Genomic DNA, 22,296 nt, shown 5'->3' on the forward strand with positions numbered 1-22,296 from the left:
AATTTCAAGGTTTCACGGCCCGGTTCATCTACGCGCCTCGTTACGAAAATTGAACATGTTTGCGTACTCAGACATAAAAATGATTTTGCACGCATCAACTTATTGCTGTCAAGATTCATATTTTGTCTGCTTGTACCAACTACATTTAATGGGTAGTCATATATTTAACCAGTGTAGTAGAATGCTTTCGCTCGCATATGACATAACTCTTTCAAATAGTTATTAAAAATTAAACTGTGACTAAGAAATAACTGATTTTGATTGAGTTAAATGGTTACCAAAACTTAACACAATTTGTTAGATGGATAGAGAATTATAGGCTACTTCTGACCCGAGGAAAATAAAGCGTTCCAATAGGATTGTTAGAAAAACGAAATCCAACAAAACTCATCTAGTAATTCCCTTAGAATTTGTGTTTATCACTTATGGCGTGTTTTGAACAATATCAGACATATTAGCCGATAAAATTAACTCGGTGAATCAAGGTTCACCATTAACAGCGGAGTAAAGTCATTAACCTTTCATCCCGAACAACCTCACATCCAACATGTTGGCGTAAATAAGTTTCGATTCGACATTCAACAAATTGAAATGGGGCTGCCGAATTACTTTGTTAATTATTTTCTTATATTACTTATACTTATTATTATAGTAGGTATCGTATCTAGGTTTTAAATAAAACAATCAATGGTAACTGTTTTCCGGCCTACATTTTTACTGTTTCGTACAAAATTCAGAGTAAAATGTAGGTCTGTTATAGGTACAGTTATAGGTATATCATAACTCTCCGAAATTGCGTAGAATACCTATTCTTATCTTAAAAGCATGAAGCGAGATGTGAATAATTTAATTTCCAGGGTAAATCATCCGTAGAAGAATTTTGGGAATGATGAAAGTATACGAATATCCTAGGTAACCAAGAGTCTTTTTTTACTATAGGATCATGCCTAAATACTTAATTTACCTACCTTAATAATTATGAGCCTTGCACTTTTTATATTTTTTTGTATTTAAAAAAAAACTTTGAACCATAATAAATTACCCATGTTCGTATTTGTAACGATTTTTCTCAAAATATGTGACTCGATAGAGTTATCAGCTAATCTGTAGTCTGTACTAGACGCTATCTCTTTCAAATGACGTGTTCCATCTCAAAATGCATCTCAATTCACTGGCCTATTTATTCTTATTATCGTTCACACTCGATATCGTAATTTTTACAATAGCTATTTTGATAATAGTTTTTATCAAAGCGCATCGTTCACTGCAAACTTGCGACTGTAGTAAGCCAATTCGCATAAACTGCACAGCTACTACGTCTAAAAGTTTGACTTGTTCGTATATTGTGATTCCGTCGAAATTAGTACCTAACTTGATTTTTCTGTCCGATTAAATTGTCATTTTGCAGACACTTGTAGCATGCAGTAGTTTGGATGATAATAATAGATGATTAGGGTATTGAGCGTCTGTGATGATGGAGATGGAAGGTGGACACTGGAACTCCTTAATAGCATAATATTACAGGGTAATTGTGTTTGGACTTATATACCTTTTATCGGACTTATACCTTTTATATTTTTTATAAGGAAGTTTCAATTCTTTTTAGTAAATTAAAAAGCTTTTGATTTAAAAGTTCTTTTTGAGGTTCCGTACCTCGAAAAAAAAACGGAACCCTTATAGGATCACTTTGTTATTTGTCTGGTTGGCTGTCTGTCTGTCATGTCATGAAATTTGGCAGGTAAATGAAAAAATCCGAAAACCATGAATTTGTGATTACATCACAATGTGTTCATGAACAAATAATAATTTAGTGTTTATTAGAAAGGGCTTTTTGTACATTCTAAAACATTTTTATTTATTTTTAAGCAAACTAGTTTTTGATTTATCGTGCAAAATGTCGAAAAAATACCCGAGTACGGAACCCTCGGTGCGCGAGTCTGACTCGCACTTGGCCGGGTTTTTATTTAATCAACATAATATTTTGATTTTCAGGAAGGCGCTGCACTTGACGCAGATGCTTTGTTCAAGGTCCAGCTGTAAACGATATATGTAATAATGTTTTGGGTAGAAACAAAACGCAAACAAGTTTCACATAATATTTATTCGACACCATGTTATACGCACTCCAAATGTACACCAAATTGTAACAAAATGTTGAGTTTTAACACATTATATTTTATTTTAACTGTTTTTTCAAAACAAATGACAAACACAATGTTCTTTTTTATTTAATTATAAAATACATTTATGAACACCACACCATTCTGTACAAGAGTACTTCAAATCTCATTAAAAAATAATTGTTACATACTGTGTCATCATAATAATTAAATAATGCATCTCAGAGTTTTGAAGATGCATTTGGTAGGGTTCCGTAGTCATTTTCGTTGCTACAAACTTTGACGATTCGTAAACGAAAGTTCATCTCTAAAATTCTCGAAGAAACCTGATAATCATTATTTTAAGATGACTTATTCAACAAAATAATATTATCATTCGAAAGGGTAAACTTTAACAAGTACTTTTGGATCGTGCGTCAAGTGAATGTAAGTACCACGTTTGGTCGTGATGCCTCTGTGTAGCGGTATTTCTATAACTTTTAAATTTTGAGGCTCATAAAGTTTAATTTGAAAATGGCTGTGCCACACTGACTGACTGAATAGAAGGACTGGACAAAACTATGACGGTTTCTTATTTTCCTACGGAGCCCTACAATTAATATATATTTTTATGTGTGGAAAAAAATGGTTTAATGCAGTTAGTCAACAGTTTTAAATAAGTAAAAAATTGCAAATTTATGTCATTTTCAAAAGTTTTGATAAAAATCAGCAATTAATAAGAAATGTACTAAGCAGACCTATCATTTAAAAAAAAACAATTGTCTTACGGCACATTTTTGTAAACTTTTAAGCAAGATAATACAATTCCTTAAAGAAAGTTTTGCTTTGATATAACGTATATTACGTAATATATATAGTTAGTTGTTATTCGGTAACTCATAGAGATAGATGATAAATACGATGATTATGGAGATTGAACGCTTTCCGTTGGCCCCAGTCTTCAAAATCGTTCAAGGAAAATCGGTTATAAAAATATGCAACTAAAAGTACTAAGTAGTTACCTTCAACCACAATGCTAACGCCATGTACTTAATTAAATTGAATATTGAATAACAACAAAAAAAATCTATAGGTATACGTTATATCAAAGATAAAAATTAGCGCGTCGGTTTTTTTTTACAAAATTACTTTAATAAAATCTGTAATTTACAAAGAGAAAAACAATAATTTAATACGTTAGTGCGCATTACAACACTTGCGCATCAAAGTAAGTTAGTCAATTCCGTAATTATGATAACAGTGATAATATTAAATGTTTGACAACAATTTGGTATGCATAATTAATATTGTATACGTCTTTAGGTAAGTATATAAAGTTTTTTTCGCCCAGAATATAAACAATAACACATTTATGCCTATACAATTTTAGATAACATGCGTATGTAGGACACAATTTAGGTAAACTCACACGCATTGCTTGATGATTAAGAGGGGTCTCTCCGTCACTTGCTTCATACAAACGTAAAACGTTAAACACCACAGACACATATTAGTTTCTAGAATATGTCTGCAAAATTTCATGGACTATTCAAATGAAATTGGAACTACGATTGTATGAAGCGAGTGACGGAGAGGTAAAACGAAAATTATGCACGAAAGTTTCTCGATGCTTAAAAAGATTTTGACGTATATATTATGACGTATTATGACGATTATGACGTACAAGTTGTAAAAACTCGTAATAAAAATATTGCAAGTATATCACATTGGGTACATGTCTAAAATAAGTGCAAACGGGTATTTATTATTTTATTTAAATACTCTGATATCCTAAAAATTGTATCTTACATACGCATTGACTTATGAACAATTGTTTAGTAAAGTATAATTTCAGTATAGCGGCTGGTTTAAGAAATTTACAAACAAAGTAGTTAATTATATAACAAATCACATTTTGTCACAATGTGGATAATGACGCATATTTACTTACTAAATCACTCATCATTACTTAAATCATCAATTCCTGGGAAGATAAAATTCTGGACGAGTACTGTGCTTTGGTTCTTTTATTTTAGTTACTTACATTTTTTCGCACTCTAAAAGTATCTCGACTTAAAACTTCCTGTTAGGTATAATATATAATGAAACTGGATACTAAAATGTATTTTTTTTACAAGTAACTATAAAGTCAGTTAAACAGGGGAGAGGTAGGTATTTAGGTAAGAAGTTGAATGTCTTTAAGTGGACATTTTTACTTATACATCTCTTAAAGAAATGCATATCAATGAATATTGGTATAATTTTTAGTACCCTGTTAACCTCTTGAAAACAAAATATACTAAATCTGAAAAATTTACTAAGAAAACATGATAACAACTTTATTATTATGTACTCGTCCATTTGTCATATTGATTAATATATTAGTGTTCAATATTTACTTATCAAAAACTACTTAAAATTAATACGTCTCAATTAAAATAACTTTACAAAAAATTACAACATACGCAATATAAATATTTTATCCTACAAATTCTGAAACACTTCTCCTTTGATAAAATTATGATACACCTAGATGTTTAGTCTTTTCGCACTATATTATTGTTATATTCACATTTATTAAGTGTACGAATAGGCCCACAATAATCTACAATCTTTTTTAACTTTTTATTTAATACAGAAATATGAAACGGAGATAAGAGAAAAATCTTTTCGTTCGTACCGTCTTAAAGAATATTGTGCTTCGCTTTTTAAGCTTATATCCGTTTAATATTTCTGTTTCATCAATAACAATAGATACTAAACCAAATGGTAGGAGATAGGGATTTGAAGTGTTTATATACGAGTACGTACATTATATTTACAGTGAGTTTGCACGCATTATTCCTTATCGGACATTATCTTACATCACTAATATACATTATTTACAAGGTCATTAACACATTTGGCTGGGAATACAATATTATTAGTGTATATTTACAAGAAAACTCTATAAATCACAACTTTGTCCGAGTGTTCACTACAATTACAGCAGTGTCCAATTTCTCTAACTCTCATACAGATATTTCTTGTATCTGTACTCTTTTCTTCATTATCCCCGGTGGTACTGGAGTAGTTGCCGCTGGAGGATTTCTTAAAATACCTGAGCCTCCAGCGGCGCCGGATTCAGAATCACCATTCGTTTCAGAGTTATCAGAAGAATCTGCTAGGGGTCCGAATTTAACCTGAGTAGAACTATCTACAACACGTGGTTCAAAAGTGCTAGTCCTTCCTATAGCTTCTGGACTTCGTCCTTCCACTTTTTGTATATCTGGCTTCTGAGTATCGATACAAACAACACTTCCTGCCTCTATTGCGCTACCTACGCTTACATCAGGCAACGAACTACGAGCCGCACGATGTTTCTCGTCATAACAGCTGTACTCTCCAAAAGTAGGTTCCCCACAGTCCGATAACGTCCGTAAATCAAATTTGGAACCAGAACCTCGAGGGACGTGTGCGGATTTACACTCAAAACCGAAACCTTTACCATCAAATGCGCGAACTTCGTAATCTAATTTTCCATCATAATTATCGGATGACGATGAGCTCCCGGCCTCAGCTAGGTCGTCCTTGCACCGCCGAGGCCGGGAGCCTCTTTGATGATAAATGCCTGCAAAAATAAGAACGTTAAGTAGGAGAAGGAAGCAACCAACAGCTATGGTAACCGTCAGAGCTGCAGTGTATGATTGATAGTGCGATGAAGCAAGCCTTCGAAGAAGAGCATCATCAGGCTGCATTGGTGTGGATGTAGCATTTGGAGGGCATTCTGTAGATGCTGGGGGAGCTGGTGATGGCTTCGGAGGCGCAGCGCGCGGTGGTTGTGTGCTTCTCCCATCGCCGCGTGCACTTCCAATATCAATGTTCACTACGTGTGGCACGTGAGCACGTGATAGTGACTGAGTTCTCACTGCACCTGATTAAACAAAAAATTTGACATGTTTGTTACATTAAATAAATTCAATAAATTTTGCACGCCATGCTTGGCAGAATATGCGATTCCACATAATATTTAAGACCAATGTACTCGTATATTATACCATATTCTAGCAAATAAACACTTCTTATTCTTATTCTTATTCTTAAATGGGTTTTCAGTAAATGTGATAAAATATTTTTAATAAATATCATGCTTCATCTCAATGCTTTTCGTAGTACCTTCATAATAATTGGCGTTATCGTCTTGGAAGTGGTGATGCCGCATGGCAGCGTCGGGCAAGTCAGAGCCAGGACGATGCAGCTGCGGGATGAGGGAGAGCCACAACGACATTTTGTGACCGCGGTAGTGACTCCTCATCTCGGATTTGCTACCTGTGACCCAAATCACAGGAATAAATTGAAATTAAGAAGGATAATGCGAGAGTTTACAATAGGAAACAACCCAAAACTTTTAATAATGAGATATGAACTCATACAATCAGCACACAACTCAGATCATATTAGTTCCGCGCAGGATGTGTAGGTATTTCTTAAACTTTGAGCGGGCTGTATAATATAACAATTTTGTAATAATATAATAGAGAGAGAGAGCCAGCAAGGGCCAGACCTTCGTTATTTCATAAGTTTATCTGCACATTGCCCCCAACATAGGGAAGAACGATCAGCGACTATGAATTAGTTTGGATCATGGGGACTTTGGGAGATGACAGGTAGAAAAAGGTTTAAAAAAATCTTACGTCATAGTATAAAGTGTATTTTTTTTGTATTTTCTTCGGAATAGTAGAAATCATGTCAAGTACGACATTCAGAGTCATGGCAACTCCCTGCCAGACGTCTTAAAAGTTTAAAAGTTTGAGGGCGTCTGGCAGGGGGTTGCCATGACCAAAATCCAAGCTTCATAGGTAGTCGCTATAAGTTCTTCCCTGTGTTGGGGACAATTACGCAGAGAAACTTCCAGCTTTTATAAAATAACGATGGTTTAACCCTCGCGGGCTCTTAGTCCATAAGTATATCCTTAATGGACGATTTATAATTTTTACTTGACACTTCATTTTTAATTCAATTTAAAAATTAATAATAACAGTAGCTTAATTGAATAATACAAGATTTAAAAAAAAGTATAAGTATGACGTAATCAAATAAGTAAATAAAATGTTAATGTAATTAAGTATTTTTCTCATTTACATATAGGCTGCAAAAATGTCAGAGACGTACTAATTTCCATATAAAGTTGGTTGATAGTGTCGTACGTGTCCCAGTAGGCCGTCTGATCGGGAGCGAGGGGGGGAGACTCTCCCATCACGGTGCTGGGCGGCGGCGTTGCTGACGGATCGTTCGGATTGCTGTGGTACAAATTCTATTTTAAGCTGCTGTATTCGTCACACACACATATTCTTTAAGTCTCAAGCTCTTTGATACAAAAGTTTCATGCAAGAGGCTTTAGTGGAAATCGATACACTTTTTACAATCACACGAGTTGGTGATGTGATAGAGTTTAGGATCTGCAAAAATATAGAGCAAGACCGGCCGCTTGCTGCGGGTAAGGCGACGCTGCATGTTGGAATACAAATAATTTAAAGAAAGTGCTTTTTTTGCAAAGATGTTAAGCCGACAAATCACCAACCTCGGCATGTATTATCCATCTGTATGGTAAGAAATACTTCATCATTAAAATTGTGTGAAGTTTAAGCACTTTATGTTTTTTACATATGTTAAAAAATACTTTATAGTAGGTAGGTACTACTTTAAAGGTAACAAAATATTAAATCCAATTAATGTATAAAGTTAAAGTAGCTATACATATATGATTTAAATTGTCTTTTAAAAATATAAAATAGCATTAAGTAAGTGTACAGTTAATGTTGTAGTAGATATCATTTAAATTACAGCCACTAAATCCTCTAGCGAAAAGATGGGAAGTGCTTCATCTCGCGATGTTAATTAAAATGTCTCCTTTGAGGAAAGTCCATTTGAAGACTAATGATATACAGTTATGTATGGATGAAGAAATTTAAGTCTGTGAAAGAACTTAAACTATGTAACTCTGCCTAATTACGGTTTCATTTGTTAACATAAGTTTATATAAAATATTAAGGAACTACTAGTAATTATTAATTGTTTTCCTCGCCGGATAGTAGGTACTTACAACCAAAATATAATAGCAGGTCTTAAAAATATTTAGAAAAAAATATTCAAAGACGATCTTACCCATATTTGACGAAATTTGCGAGGTAGTGCACACATAGTTTAGCTACCCGTTGCTCTTGCTGTGTAAAGTTCTGCTGGTGATGGGACAGGGCTAGAGGAACACCGAGATAGTAGGGTAGATCCTCACCATGGACGGAGCCCGGCCGCTGCCAACAAACAAATCAATTATTTCATTTTATAGTAATTACTTACACTAGACTCATTATAAATTATAATGGGCTATTGCAAGTGATCAAAACTATGAATATATTCAATACTACGTCTAGTGTTCACTACTAGTGAACTGGTAGTCCACTAAAACTAAAAAAAAAAAATTGCTACATAAGACTCTGATAGTAAATATTATTATCAGAAATTTCGATACAGGCTAATAGCACTAACAAACTGTGTTCGAATTGATTATAGCACTAGCCACAATCGCTAGAAAAATGGCAGTCTGAGTCAACATTATCAAAATTTTAACCTCAATTCCTAAATAAAAAGTACTTATTATTATTTAGAAATTGAGTCAAACTGTAATTTTCATAGTTAATTGAAACCATTCGATTATTTACACAAGCACAAAAACCAGAACAATTGCACATAGAAAATATTTTATATTTAGAGCGTTACAAACTTTTTTATGAAAGTAGAATAATACAGAAACCATAATGAAGGATATTATAGTAATTCGAGCACCATTACAACTTTGGAGCCTCATTAAGCGGCATATTTAAAAGCTGACAAAAGCGCACATATACATATATACTTAAAAGTTCCACTTCCCATATGTTTCAGCAAAGGCTTTTATGCTCACATTCACGGTAAATAGCCGCAGCAAGCAAGTCGGAAACATACGTGCCTAAACCTATTTCATTCAAAGAGTTGAAGCGCCATTTTAAAGTTGCATAGTTATTATGCAAGTACATAGCCACTCAACCTAGCATTTTTACGGTATTTAACTAGGGCCTGCTTTTTCCTAAACAAGATTTTGTAGCCTATCAGATTTTACATGGTTACTTTAGCCAAATGGAGGTTCTGAAAAAAAAACTTGTATGAAAGATCATCACCTGAGATGACAAACCTAACAGTTCTATTTAAAAATTGTGTTCATGGGATCCACCCACCTATTTAGTGTGTCATAAGCTACGCCATAAGTAGTGGCATTGCAGGATTCCAACTTTTACATTTTTTATGGCCATTCGGGCCAGTTTACATACGTTGTTTATAAGGAATAAGTTCCATATTTTAAAGCAAACAAAAGCAAATACGCATTTTAATTGTATATTTCAAAGTCACCCATTTTGTCGGTTGTAAAGGTTTTTATATTTGGTTTATGGTAAGTAGTTAATTCCGGACAGTGCCATATCTGCCTAAACGTATTTTATTCAAAAGTTTAAGCTTCATTTTATATTCAGACATAAATGTAATAAAATTGGTAGTAAATTGCTTTCACTCGTTACGCGTGATCCGATAACAGCTGTACTTCGAGTTTTTTGTTGTATACGAAATTACAAGTAGTGTCATTTATTTATACTTTGAAGGGAACACATTTGAATACCATAATTCGTTGGTTTGTCTACTGCAAGAACTCATTAAATGCAAAAAATATCAAGTTCAGTTCACAACAACTAGGTAATATGATCTCTTCTCCGTGAGTTTGTTATATAGAACGCTTCTGACGAGCACTACATGATATGATCTATACATAGAACTACATATTATTATAATGTATACTAGTCAAAGCGACTTTTTGGTATGAAACTGGTCATAATTTGTTTGAGTATTCTTGTAAACTGTACTTGATGATTTTTTGCAATTAATGAAGTTAAAGTAAGCAGACTATAGTATTGCGTTAAAAGTACGAGTATAACAAGTATTCACTGAAATTATACGACATTTATTATACTATAATATATTAAACTTTTTTAGGTATTATTTCATAATACTAAATGACTCCCTAAGAGGTATGTAAATTATAATATGAAAATTTAGTACTTATCATGAAAACTTGTTTGTTCATCTCCGGCTTTTTCTTGGAGATATAACTTATAGCAAAGCTTATAGCAAAGCGAATTTACAAAGTTTGCAGTAGGTATAAGATCAAGGTTGACTGTCTATCGAATTTCTACAGAATTTAATTTTAGGGAGTCTGAGCGCGACGGGAAAGTTCACGACCTCGTTTCTGCTTCACCTTTTATCCGTTGAACCATAAGTTATCGGGAAAGTGAGATTCCACACTGAAATGATTCCCCAACTGATAATGCGGGAATTTTCAGTCTCATACAACCTACATACAAATCCAGTCTTTTAGCTAAATATCAATGGAGTTAATTCTTGAAAAGATATTTTCAGAAAAAAATGGCTTTACTAATTTAGTTCCTAGTAGTTTCTTATTCCTAGTTAGCAAGACGGTGATGCAATCTGGACAAAAGCTTAAGGCCCAAAAGTTTTCAAAGGAAGAAAAATCAATTTTTTGACGTGATACCTGTTTTTCACACTTAGTAATAAAAGCAATATAGGTTGCACAGCTCATGTTTTGCTAACTTTGGACCAAACTAAACTTGTGCAACACACTTTGCTCTTCATTGTTAGTCAAAGTTTAATCGTGAGATAACTTTAACTGCCTATCATGCCTACTGCTTAGATAGAGTTGCATCTTTGGAAACCAAGTTCTTCGCCAAGTTTGTTTAGTTCAGAGCATGATCCAAAAACATACCAAAATAATTTAATTTAACTGAATCGGAAAAGTTTTCTGGTGGTAACTCTGGTCTGGGCACCCATTTCTTTATAATATTAAAATTAAATATACTACAATGTACTGTGTTTAAATAAATGAATATTTCCGGCATCAGTTGAAGATACATTCAAGTAAAGGGTAAAATAGACATCTTCTACGCAAGCACCATCTTAGCCTGCATCATCACTTGCCAGTAGTTCTGATTATCTATTATCTAAAAAAACGAGTCAGTGATTTACCTGTGGATAGTCTTTGTCGAGCGAAAGATGATGGAAATGAGTGAAGTAAGTCGTACCACCGCGTAACGCGTGGAGATAGCCCAGCCTTATCAAAGGAGCTGCGGTTCGCCCGTCACTTAACACCTGCAACAAAATCAAAATTTAAGTTTTGTATAAGTTTAATTGCCGGTTGGTGAGTAGTCGGGCCTGGTTTCCAGCATCTTGAGATCCCAATGTCTCTACAAACTTTGCCATTGACACTTCAACTTCGCAACCCGTTGAGCTTTGTCGGTTGCTTTGGTTTTTCTAGTAATCTCCTCATTCTGGTTTGATCACTAGATAAAGTCGAGCGTAGCAAAATAATTTTGTGAAAGTGGTTAGCCACCGAATCCATTTCGGTTGATTAGCATTCGAGAAGCTTCAAAATGTCTACTCGTCCAAAATTCCTTGAAGACCAAAGTCTTTAAACTGTGCGTGTTGTCGGTGATGAAATACCTTCAAATCGAGACAGAGTCACTATTATGAGCCTCCTAAAAATTTCAGTTCATTCTTCTTTTTCATTGTTTTTCTACATACAGTGGACCCCCGGTAATCCGGCCGCTACCTAATTCGGCACCCCCTGTAATCCGATAATAATAGACTTATTATTGAATTTACTAAAGACATACCTACATAGTGAAGTGTAATTTGTATAGTATATTTGTATAATTCGATAGTTCGACAATGTCCTGCAAAACGTTTGAAGGATTTACCGGAGCTCCACTGCACATGAATTGTCCAATATTAAATAATAAATTATTATTTACTCAACATAATAAAACACACACGTTAACTTTATTATACCGAGCTTTGGATTATGCATTGAGAAATCAATAAATTATTACTATTAGCCATGTTGATATTTGATTGAAATTATTATTGTTATTGTATCAACGTGAACGGTTATTAATTTAAACAAAAATTATGAATCGAAACTCATTTAGCATAATAAATGCAAATTCGAAAGGACGCGGCCTATTCAAATAAACTTTATTAACCCAATCCCAATTAATTCGGCTTTAACTCTCGTATAATACATACTAATTTATTACGTTATAGTCTATCACGCCATTAACTATCGCATTTAACGAAGCCAAATTGAATAGGTATTTATTCAAATAAGCAATGTTTACTCGAAAGTCAGTCCTAAAACGTACATTGTTAAACGTATTTTATGAACATACGATAATATATTAATTATATATGAATATATTTGGTGATCTATAGCAAAAAAAAACTTTACTGAAAACCATACATCTGTTCTGAAACTTATTATTTTGTTTTGAATAGGAATATTAAAACTTACTAAAAATGTTTTCTCAAATTAAAAAAGAGATTTCGGTTAGAATCGGCAAATTTTATCAAAACCTGAAAAAAACCAACAAAAGGTAATAATGATAGTGGTAGTCAGTTGATGGAAGCTCGAACAAGAGCAAGGGATATAATATTTACTAGAGACAAGACCATATCAGCATAATGGACAAGGTAATCTTTGCATAATAATATCATTGACGCAACAATATCGGAGATAGTATCTAATATATTTTCTAAGAAAGCCTTTAGCGTCTACATTATATTCAAGGTAGATGACAGTCATTAACTCCCTTTGTACAACGCAACGTGAGAATGATTGGTGAATTGCAAAAATAACTTGATACTGAAATGACGGGACGGGTACCACATTTTATTCTCATTCTCATTGTATAGGTACCTATAATAAGTTAACACAGTGCCCGGTAAAACCGACTGTGGTTTTTGTGGCGCTGAATGTAACAAAAATGCCCTGTAAACATACAAAAAAAAAAAATAAGAGTTCGTTTTTTTTTTGTAAAAATAATGTAAAAACAAATTGTACCTACTACTGCTCGTATTATATTTTACCTTTTGTTTTATCTGTTGAAAGTCACAAATATAAGCTTTGAGCATACTATCTAACGCTAACAAAATATTACCAAAATCGAATGAGAAGTTTTGTAACATGGACGATACAAGAACACCGAAAAGTTGTTGGACAGCAAAGCGTAGAGGCCGAGGCAGACCTACCGATCGGTGGACTGACGGTCGACATGAGGGTTATGGGAGTTCAGAGCTGGAAGAAAGCTGCATCTGACCACCTCCGGTGGAGAAATTTGCTTGACCAAGCCAACCTTTGCCCACCAGCCCACCAAGGGCTGAAGTGCTTTGTTGATGATGATAAATTTTGTAACCAGAGAAAACCGACAATTGAAAAAAACACACACATAACTACCAAATACTAATACCAAAGTGAATACTGACTACACTCTCCCGTAGTCGGGTAAAAGACCGAGCATTTTTACTTTAAACCATAACAGGCTAACTTGAACTCAACGCATGCGAGCGTCATTAACTTCCTTTGTACATAACGAGTTGGTGAGTAGCGAAAACCGCTGGAGGCTTTAATTAAGATCGGCTGTGATCACTAGTCTGCTTCTTCCATCCATTAGCTAGTTTATAACGATTCGAGTAATATCAACGTTTGCAGATTGTATTCATCACTACCCATATTATAAATGTGTTGTGTGCGAAAATGTGTTTGTTTGTTGGTTTGTCCTTCAATCACACTGCAGCAGCGGTGCTACCTAGCACAGCTAGGGATTGGCGTAATTTTTTGGATGGCTATAGCTGAAGCCCTAAAAATTCATATTGACTACTTTTGACGTCGAAAAATCGAAAAGTTTCCGAAGGATTTTAAAAACTAAATCCACGCAGACGAAGTCGCGAGCATCAGTCCTGATTAATAATGGATATGTTACAATTAAATAATAATTAAAACAGCTTTAGAGCTTAATGGTGTGTACCCGCTATTTACATTTTATATGTAGTTAAACCTCGAAATAAGCCTAAAATTATTTTTGTGTTACATAGAGACGGTTCTTTCAAAACATTTAGCATTTTAAGTGCGTACATTAGAAGCTTCATTCGGCTTACCCAACCTTCGTTGATTGAATTAAAAATTTCTTTCTTACTTAATAGTAAGTAAGTACCTAAAGTAAGTACTAATAAGTTCCCAATTTCCATATCAAGTTTCACATTAGTGACAATATCTTGTCTCATTTTCTTTTGATCATGATAAATTGTATTCAACTTTGAGTCGCCCCTTTTGTAAACGGGACTCTTAAAAGGAAGTCAGGGACGAAGACGTAGTTCATTAATCATCACGCCTTGGGTCACGTAGAGAGAATTCAGCCACCTTTCCGTGCCTGCGCCCTTATCAACGGGGAAACAAAAGAATGGCTGTTAAAAATGGAGCACGGAGTACGAGATATGTTCGCTGAAAAACAAACACCGCTTTTTATATCTTTTGGAAGGTATAGAAAGAAAAGTTATAGCACACTGTGGAGAGAATGTGCGCATTGGGAAAAGTAAAATTTTTACCTGCGGCATTAGGTACGAATATGCAGATATTCAAACAGTAATCACTACCCATATTATTATAAATGCAAAGGTGTATTTTTGTTTGTTTGCTTCAATGATCAAGGGATTTTAAAAGATCTCAATGCATGCTAATAAAATCGCGGACAACTAGTGAAATATAAAAACACTATTTTGTTTGAAATGTATATGATTTTGTGTTATTACCTTAGTGTTATTCGAATAACAAATAAAATAATAAAGTTTCCGATATGTAAAACTTAGTGAAATAGGCTAAAAAAATTATGTTTTGCATAACATCACAATAAATCAATATTGTAAGTAGTTTAGAATGTACTCGTAACAGTACACTTGCTAACTCGTGTTTTGTTTTATTACTTAATATATTCTGTGCCTTTAGATGCCTTTAGAACAGTTTCCTTGAATGTACTTTGACATCCAAAATGTCAAGTAGAAAAATTCCTAGTAATCTACAAAGTAAGATGAATGCAGAAAGTTCTTTCAGAAACTTTCAATGAAATTAAAATGAATTCCTTACCTCGAGCGTAGCGTCGCGCACACTAAGCGGATTCTGCACAGGTTTGTCCCAGTCCGTGTACTCATTCTTTAGGGTGGAATAAATCTCATTGAGGTGGTAATAGTAGGCGTTGCGGACGAAGGTGCGCAGAATGCGGTCTCGCCGACTCTCGTTGAACCCGAACTCCAAGTCTTGAGCATTGAATTCCAAGTAAGATTCTGCAAGTAATGGCATGTCATTCATTTGCATAAATTTATGAGCCGCCCGCCGCGGCATTCATATTTAATTAAAAAGTGGAAAAGTTCCCTAAAAGCGCTTTAATATGTTCTATGGCTCAATTTTAGTTGACGTAGAAATGTTTTGTGGATAACTTGGGCTAAGCAAACATAGAACGCAAAACTTGACGAGTCCATTCGAATCTTCGTCTGATCGGCATTTTTGAAGCAATGGATCGTCAACGATTTTCTTGAGATCGATCGAAGCGACGAATCGTACCGTATATGGGGCCCTTTACATGCAAAAAGTTCATGATTGATTCTAGTTTTATTTTTAAAGACGCGATCTTTGTAAATTTTACTCATATTATATCAACAAAGTAATAAGAACGTACGCAGTTTAACAAAGAGCTGGATTTGCAGGACGTAGACAGGATGAGGAAAACGCCTCATTACCTAATGTACCTACTTTATGCGGGTGGCGCCGCTGACAAAGATAATTTCTACTTAAGACATTTATAATTATAAAACTAGCTTATGCCTGCAACTTTTCTCGTATGGACTACACAAATTTAAAGTGGCAAAATTTTCAAATATTCTTTCTTAGCGGATGACCACCTCATAATATCTATCTGCATGCTAAACAGCCCGATCCGTACCATCAGTTGGGCCATGCGTTCATAGATCAATCAGTCAAACATTTTTCTTTTTAACCCCCGACCCAAAAAGAGGGGTGTTATAAGTTTGACGTGTGTATCTGTGTATCTGTGTGTCTGTGTATCTGTGTATCTGTGTATCTGTGTATCGTAGCGCCTAAACGAATGAACCGATTTTAATTTAGTTTTTTTTGTTTGAAAGGTGGCTTGATCGAGAGTGTTCTTAGCTATAATCCAAAAAAATTGGTTCAGCCGTTTAAAAGTTATCAGCTATTTTCTAGTTTTCTTGTAGAAAAAAAGGTTAGATAACCCTTAGGTTCATAATATTCAAGTGTCAATTGACAAATGTCAAGTTGTCAAGATGGACGTTGCCTAGATATACATAATTATTTATTTGAAAATGATTTGTCGGGGGTGTTGAAAATTTTTAATTTACACTTGTATATATTTAGATGTAAGTAGGGGAAAGAGGAGAAGAGAGTATTTAGAGCTACTATGATTTTCTATTCTGTGTTTAGATAGATCTTCTTCCTACCTGTAGTGGTAAGTCCAAACAGAAGTTCTCTATGAGGGAAGTCTGCAAGTTCGTGACCGGCAGCCGTGGCGACTGCTGCCGCACCCGCTCCTAATCTGGAGTTGTCTGTAGGAGGGGGAGCCTGGAGACAATAATTATAGTTAAGTACCTACTATGGATGCATGTTATACTGTTTTTAAGAAATAAAAAGACACAAAATTTTCAATATGAACTGGATCGCACAAACAAAAACTGCCTGAGGAAAGATGGTATTTTTTCTTTGTAGTTTTTTGATAGACACCAATTTGATGCTTTTAATTATTCACAATAGTTTTAGTCAAAGGTTTTGTGAAATCCGTACTAATATTATAAATGCGAAAGTGTGTGTGTCTGTCTGCTACCTTTTCACGGCCCAACATTGTGTAGCGGTTGCCACATTCGCAAGAAGATGTCGCTTCTATACTCAATCAATCAACAACGCTCGATACACGACCTACGGCCTAGATGGCAGCACGGGTAGCTTAATTGGCATACAAGGAGAAACACGCAACTTTCAATCGCATCGACAGAGCGTTTACCAAATTGGACTATATATAGAAGTTTCAACGTACTACCGTCGGCCCAGCTGGCGCTACCGAGCACAACACCGCTCGGTTGGGAAATTTCCCTATTGCTACGGTCGAGCATACACCCACAGCTCCCGTACAATTGTAACCGATTCTGACGAAATTTGGTACAGGGTTAGCTTGTTATAAATAAATATAAAAAGGAACTACGATTGTATGAAACGAGTGACGGAGAGAGCCCTGTTAAAACCATGTGGAATATTTACAATGGTCGTAATGAGTAGGTACATTATGATCGTTGTAAACATTAATAAGTAGTACTATTATGACAGAGATTCTAAAAAATACTTCAAAAAAATATTCGCAAAATCGTTTCAGGGGTTGTGAATGGCGTCTATTAAATTCATTTAACACTTAACATGCATTAACATGTTGGCATTTATTTTCGCTTACAATGTGATTTCTTTGAACCGTGATTTACAAAAGTTATGGATGTTATGGAATGAGAACACTTTACGAAAAAACAACCTAAGCCCCCATATTGAAATTTTTGCGACTTTTGTGAACATAATATTATTATGTACCTAATTTCAAAATCATTAAAAGTTTCATATTTGGTGCTTTGTTGTTTTTGTTTGTTCAATTAATGGCTTTTTGCTTTTCCACTATATGGCACAACTTAGATTTTTTTTAATATTTTGTTTTATGTTTATTAGCGTAGTTTGTTAAAACTCTTGATTTTATTGCTCCATTGCTCCAGTAGTGGCCAATTTGTTTTATTGTTATCTCTTTCCCGGTACACTAATATGAATTTTTTTCACCTTTCATTAGAAATGAATTTTATTTTTGCCCTGAAGTGTTTTATTATTAGTGTTTTGATTTTGATAAATTACCTTATTGTTAAATACCAAGTTTTTAATTTATGTCCGATTTATTCCATAGTGTATGCATTTAAGTTCACTTACGGAAGATGGATTTACGATAACCGTGCCATCGACAAATGGGGCAAATCCGGGCAGGAAGCGTGGTGGATCAAGCCGAATCGCAAGTAACTCCGTAAGGGGCTTGTTGCGCAGGCACGGTGCCAGGTCGTCTTCCAGCAAATCCCCGTGGCACCCTGTCTGCTCCGCAACCTAATAAACGTAAAGCAAAATGTAAACATTCCCAAACTTTATCCTATACTGAAAGAGCACACTACGCTTAACAAAAACTTGGCAGGCAGAAAAAGGTCAATTGCTTAACCTGAAAAGCGCAAACAAGGTCTGTTGATTAGGTTTACTATTTCATGTAAATTATATCTACTTTTACTAGGCCTTAATGTTAGCTTTATTCAAGTCTACTTATTCTTATAAAACGTTGTTTTGAACTATAAAAAGCACTGTTAAACATGCTTAAACTTTATCCACCAGCAAAAGCAGGCATCGCTTTTAACTTTGCATGTTAAACACTAATGCCTTCATTAGTTTGTGGAGTTGAGTTAAACCTGCAAAAGCGCAGTAAACTTGTAAGTTTACATATTTAATTATACTACTTTCAGTCAAAGATATCATAAGACTCTAGATAGGCAAAACTCATACAATTGTATTTTAAAAAGTGAAGACCAATTCGTACGTATTCGTTTGTATGTTACACATGCTACAACATTGGCAGTGGGGTTGACCCACCTTTTGGCACATACAATCATGCTTCAAAAAATGACTGCTCGTTACCAGGGTTGTTTCCACTTAAATAATGATGCCGGGTTTGATTCCCGGTACGGGCAATTTGGGAATTTATAATTTCTAAATTATCTCTGGTCTATTCTGGTGGGAAGCTACCATCGCTACCATCTTAGACTGCATCATAACTTACGATCAGGCATGATTGTAGTCAATTGCTAACTTGTAATGGAATAAAAAAATAATGATTTACATTTTCGTACCTATCGCTATATTCAAAGAACGTGGATCTATGTAAATCTTGCTAAACAAAAAAAGGCAAATGCCTGGAAAGCGCAACATAAGAACCCGGTAGAGCTTGGATTAGGTTTACTAATTTACTCAAATTACTTTCACCGCCTCGCTCAAAGCTAACACTTAATACGCTTTTATGTAGCGCTGTCTACCTTTCTTTTTATCGTGAGCGGTTCTCTCTGCAACGCCCAAGAGCTGAGTCCCGACCCGCTTAATAAGATGACGCGCCTCAGTAGTTCTGAAATAGATTACCTAATTAAATTTTGTTATTTCCGTGGAGAAACAACTGATAAACGTAAGCTATTGGGAAAAACATTTTGGTCCCAATAAGAGCAATCAATTAACTCGATTGGATAAAGTCCTTGTAACCTAACCAAAACGGAATGAAGTGGATTGTAGTTTTTATGTCGATTTAATTAATTAGTGTTGCAAGGGGCATAATACAACATGTATAAGAAATAGATTACGTAGAATTTGAGTATGTGTGTGTATGAACGTGTATGTATGAATTTTTCCGTTTCTCTCAGGCAGTAAATAACATATCGGTAACATTAACGTCTAGCCATCAATGAAGGTGTATGGTATGTAATTAAAAATGTTTTTCTGTCTACGTAATTAATTAGCTTTCCCCACGAACATCAATTATATTAAGAACATCAATTATATTAAGTAAAGACTCTTGACATACAAAAGTAATTAAATCCACAATCCTAATTATTATACAAACAATCTGGTTCCAAGGATCACTTGCGAATGGGAAGCTTTTTGCAAAAGCCACGAGCTCCTCAAAGTACTTACTCGTAGTAAGCAAAACAGTTAATACATGGTTAATACACATTTGATTTTTATTATTATGTATTTTTTTGTACATGAATACAACAATTTTATTTCGTACATTTATAATTTATTGGTAGATCTAGGGAACCTTGGCGGAAGCTAGTAGGCAAATAGTACGTGATAAATAGTTCGAGTGGTATTTCCTTATTTCCATTGGAACTGAGGGCCTACTGACATAGTTTGACAGCTACAGTGTGGCGATCGTAATCACCTCTGATTGGCTACACCCGCTCACAATGCATTGTTACAACAAGAATACCATAAATTCAGCCAATCACAATTTAGGTTGTAATAATTAATGATTGATGAAGCTTTACCGGAATGGACCAGCTGGTTGAAATTTTTGACATAAAACCATAATTCATGTTGTGACACGGCCATTATAGAGCAAGATCCCAAGACCGTCAGAAGTTACTTATTTTCTAAGTTTGTGGGATTGAGTAGTATTAAAGAATACATTTTTAACGTTGGTACGCATATCTGTTAGCTTATAGGTATGCGCCAATTTATAGGTATCAACTGCTAAAGGCACCTACGTAAAACATTACTCATTTTTCTCAAAGTCTGCGTGCTGATTTTTATGTATGTTTCACAGAACATTGTTAGGAATTATTAATATTCAAAGTTGCCAGACACTTCCCGCAGGTAGTAATTTCGGCCAAACGCTATAAATATCGCAAAAAAATCCATATTTAATCTTATTTACAGTCCAAGTCGTAATTTTGGTATTGTGATACCAAAAAAAACATACCTACATAAAAATCAGCACTCAGACTCTGTTAAGAAAAGTCAGTAATGTTTTTACGTACTTTAAGCAGATTGGCCGTTAGCACAAGCTAGGAAATATGTGTACACTACAAACTAACACTGAACATTTTAATCTCAGGAAATACGTAACCGTCTGGTAGTCCTGGGATCGTAGACCATAATATTACATAGTGACAAAGGATCTCAACGAAGCTCTTGACACGAAAGCGTAATGAAATTCGCCGCAGGCCAGTCTAATTATAAACAATGGGTGGTTCCATGCATCACTCGTGAACGCTGTTTGCGGAGGCCGCGGTCTCTGCTTTGGCGATTTCAGAAAGGTAACCGTGTAATTCTGCTCTATTATGCCCCTCTTTCCGTGGGATTCGTTGGTAATTAAAATCCTAAAATGTTTTACCTGTCCGCAAATACAAATATACTTATGAATAAATGTTTAAATGTTACTTAAAAACAATAATAATCCTACTTAGTATTATAAACGTGAAAGTTTGTTTGCATGGATTATTTATTAGGGTTTATTACTGTTTCACACAAAAACTACTGGGCTGATTTGGCTGAAATTTGGAATGGAGATAGATTATACCCTGAATTAACACAATAGACTACTTTTATCCCGGAAAATGAGTTCCCACGGGATTTTAAAAAATATATATCCACGGGAACGAAGTCACCCTTTTTGAAATTTCCTCGAGAGTAGAACCTCCATTTTAACTTAAAACATTTAAAACAATTACTGTCTCATTTACAGGAAACCGCTAAAAGAAGGATAAAATTTTATTTCTTGTACAGGTAGTGTGGTTTAGGAAGTTACCAGTAAGAAATTTTAACATACCTCTGGCAACCGGCGAAACTGCAAGAAAGTTGGCGAGTGCTGCTCCAGTGCCATGTCCCATTAGTGTAACCTTTTCGGGGTTCCCTCCAAAGGCAGGAAGGTTTTCCCGCAACCAATGCAACCCTGCCACGAGGTCCATTAGTCCGAAATTACCCTGTGCTGATCCTCTAGCACCAGTCTTTAAAAAACCTGAGGAATTTATTTCAGTTAGGTATTTTCCAAATGTGCCTAGTTTCGTATCATAGGGATTCTTGTTTGCATTTTTTAGTAAAACAAGTAGTACCTATGTACCTATACGCAGACGTATTTCATCATGTGGTCAATAAACATCGATTGCGTCAATTTGTGGGCAATTTATCAACATACTACACTACCAGAGTTCAGGTATCGGCGAGTGCTAACAAGCGTTTTGATAATGAAAATTTATAGGCTTTATAAAACAGTTTCGACATGACAAATTGTTTGTGGGCTATTGTGGTACTTTCGATTGATTGCCTTAGCTTCATTTTGATAGGCAAGCTCACTAATCGTTATAGACTTCAAAATTGTGTAAAAAATATATGGCTAGATATACTTAGGAAATATTCTGAACTGCGATTGAACCTTATCCCAAGAGTTGCCATGAAAGACCCGCAAGTTCCGCACGCAATGCACTTTTTGTGGTTCCATTTTACAAAAATATTGGGTGTCACTTTCGTGCGTTACAGTTGCGTAGCTAAAAGTCTCAGACCTTTATCAAGTATAGCCAGGTTCAATAAATTACAGCAACGGGAAGGGTTTAGCATCGCGTATTTTATGTTTATGCTGATAAACAAGACACATTGGCA

General features: G+C 34.9%; 1 protein-coding gene across 1 annotated transcript in view; it reads right to left on the reverse strand.

The window, feature by feature from the left end:
• Window positions 1-2,082: 2,082 nt before the first annotated feature.
• The window catches only part of LOC123872704 (neuroligin-1-like), a 100,130-nt gene continuing 79,916 nt past the window's right edge, over window positions 2,083-22,296 (reverse strand). Inside the window, exons 6-15 of the mRNA XM_045917548.1 lie at window positions 21,470-21,658; window positions 19,185-19,270; window positions 18,046-18,213; window positions 16,536-16,656; window positions 15,151-15,347; window positions 11,202-11,324; window positions 8,244-8,389; window positions 7,251-7,378; window positions 6,255-6,407; window positions 2,083-6,012 (exon numbers count right to left, since the gene is read on the reverse strand). Coding sequence (XP_045773504.1) covers window positions 5,111-6,012; window positions 6,255-6,407; window positions 7,251-7,378; window positions 8,244-8,389; window positions 11,202-11,324; window positions 15,151-15,347; window positions 16,536-16,656; window positions 18,046-18,213; window positions 19,185-19,270; window positions 21,470-21,658 — 2,213 coding nt within the window. The 3' untranslated portion in view covers window positions 2,083-5,110. The remainder of the gene's footprint in view (window positions 6,013-6,254; window positions 6,408-7,250; window positions 7,379-8,243; window positions 8,390-11,201; window positions 11,325-15,150; window positions 15,348-16,535; window positions 16,657-18,045; window positions 18,214-19,184; window positions 19,271-21,469; window positions 21,659-22,296) is intronic.

Source organism: Maniola jurtina, chromosome 1, assembly GCF_905333055.1.
Source record: "Maniola jurtina chromosome 1, ilManJurt1.1, whole genome shotgun sequence".
Classification (NCBI taxonomy): domain Eukaryota; kingdom Metazoa; phylum Arthropoda; class Insecta; order Lepidoptera; family Nymphalidae; genus Maniola; species Maniola jurtina.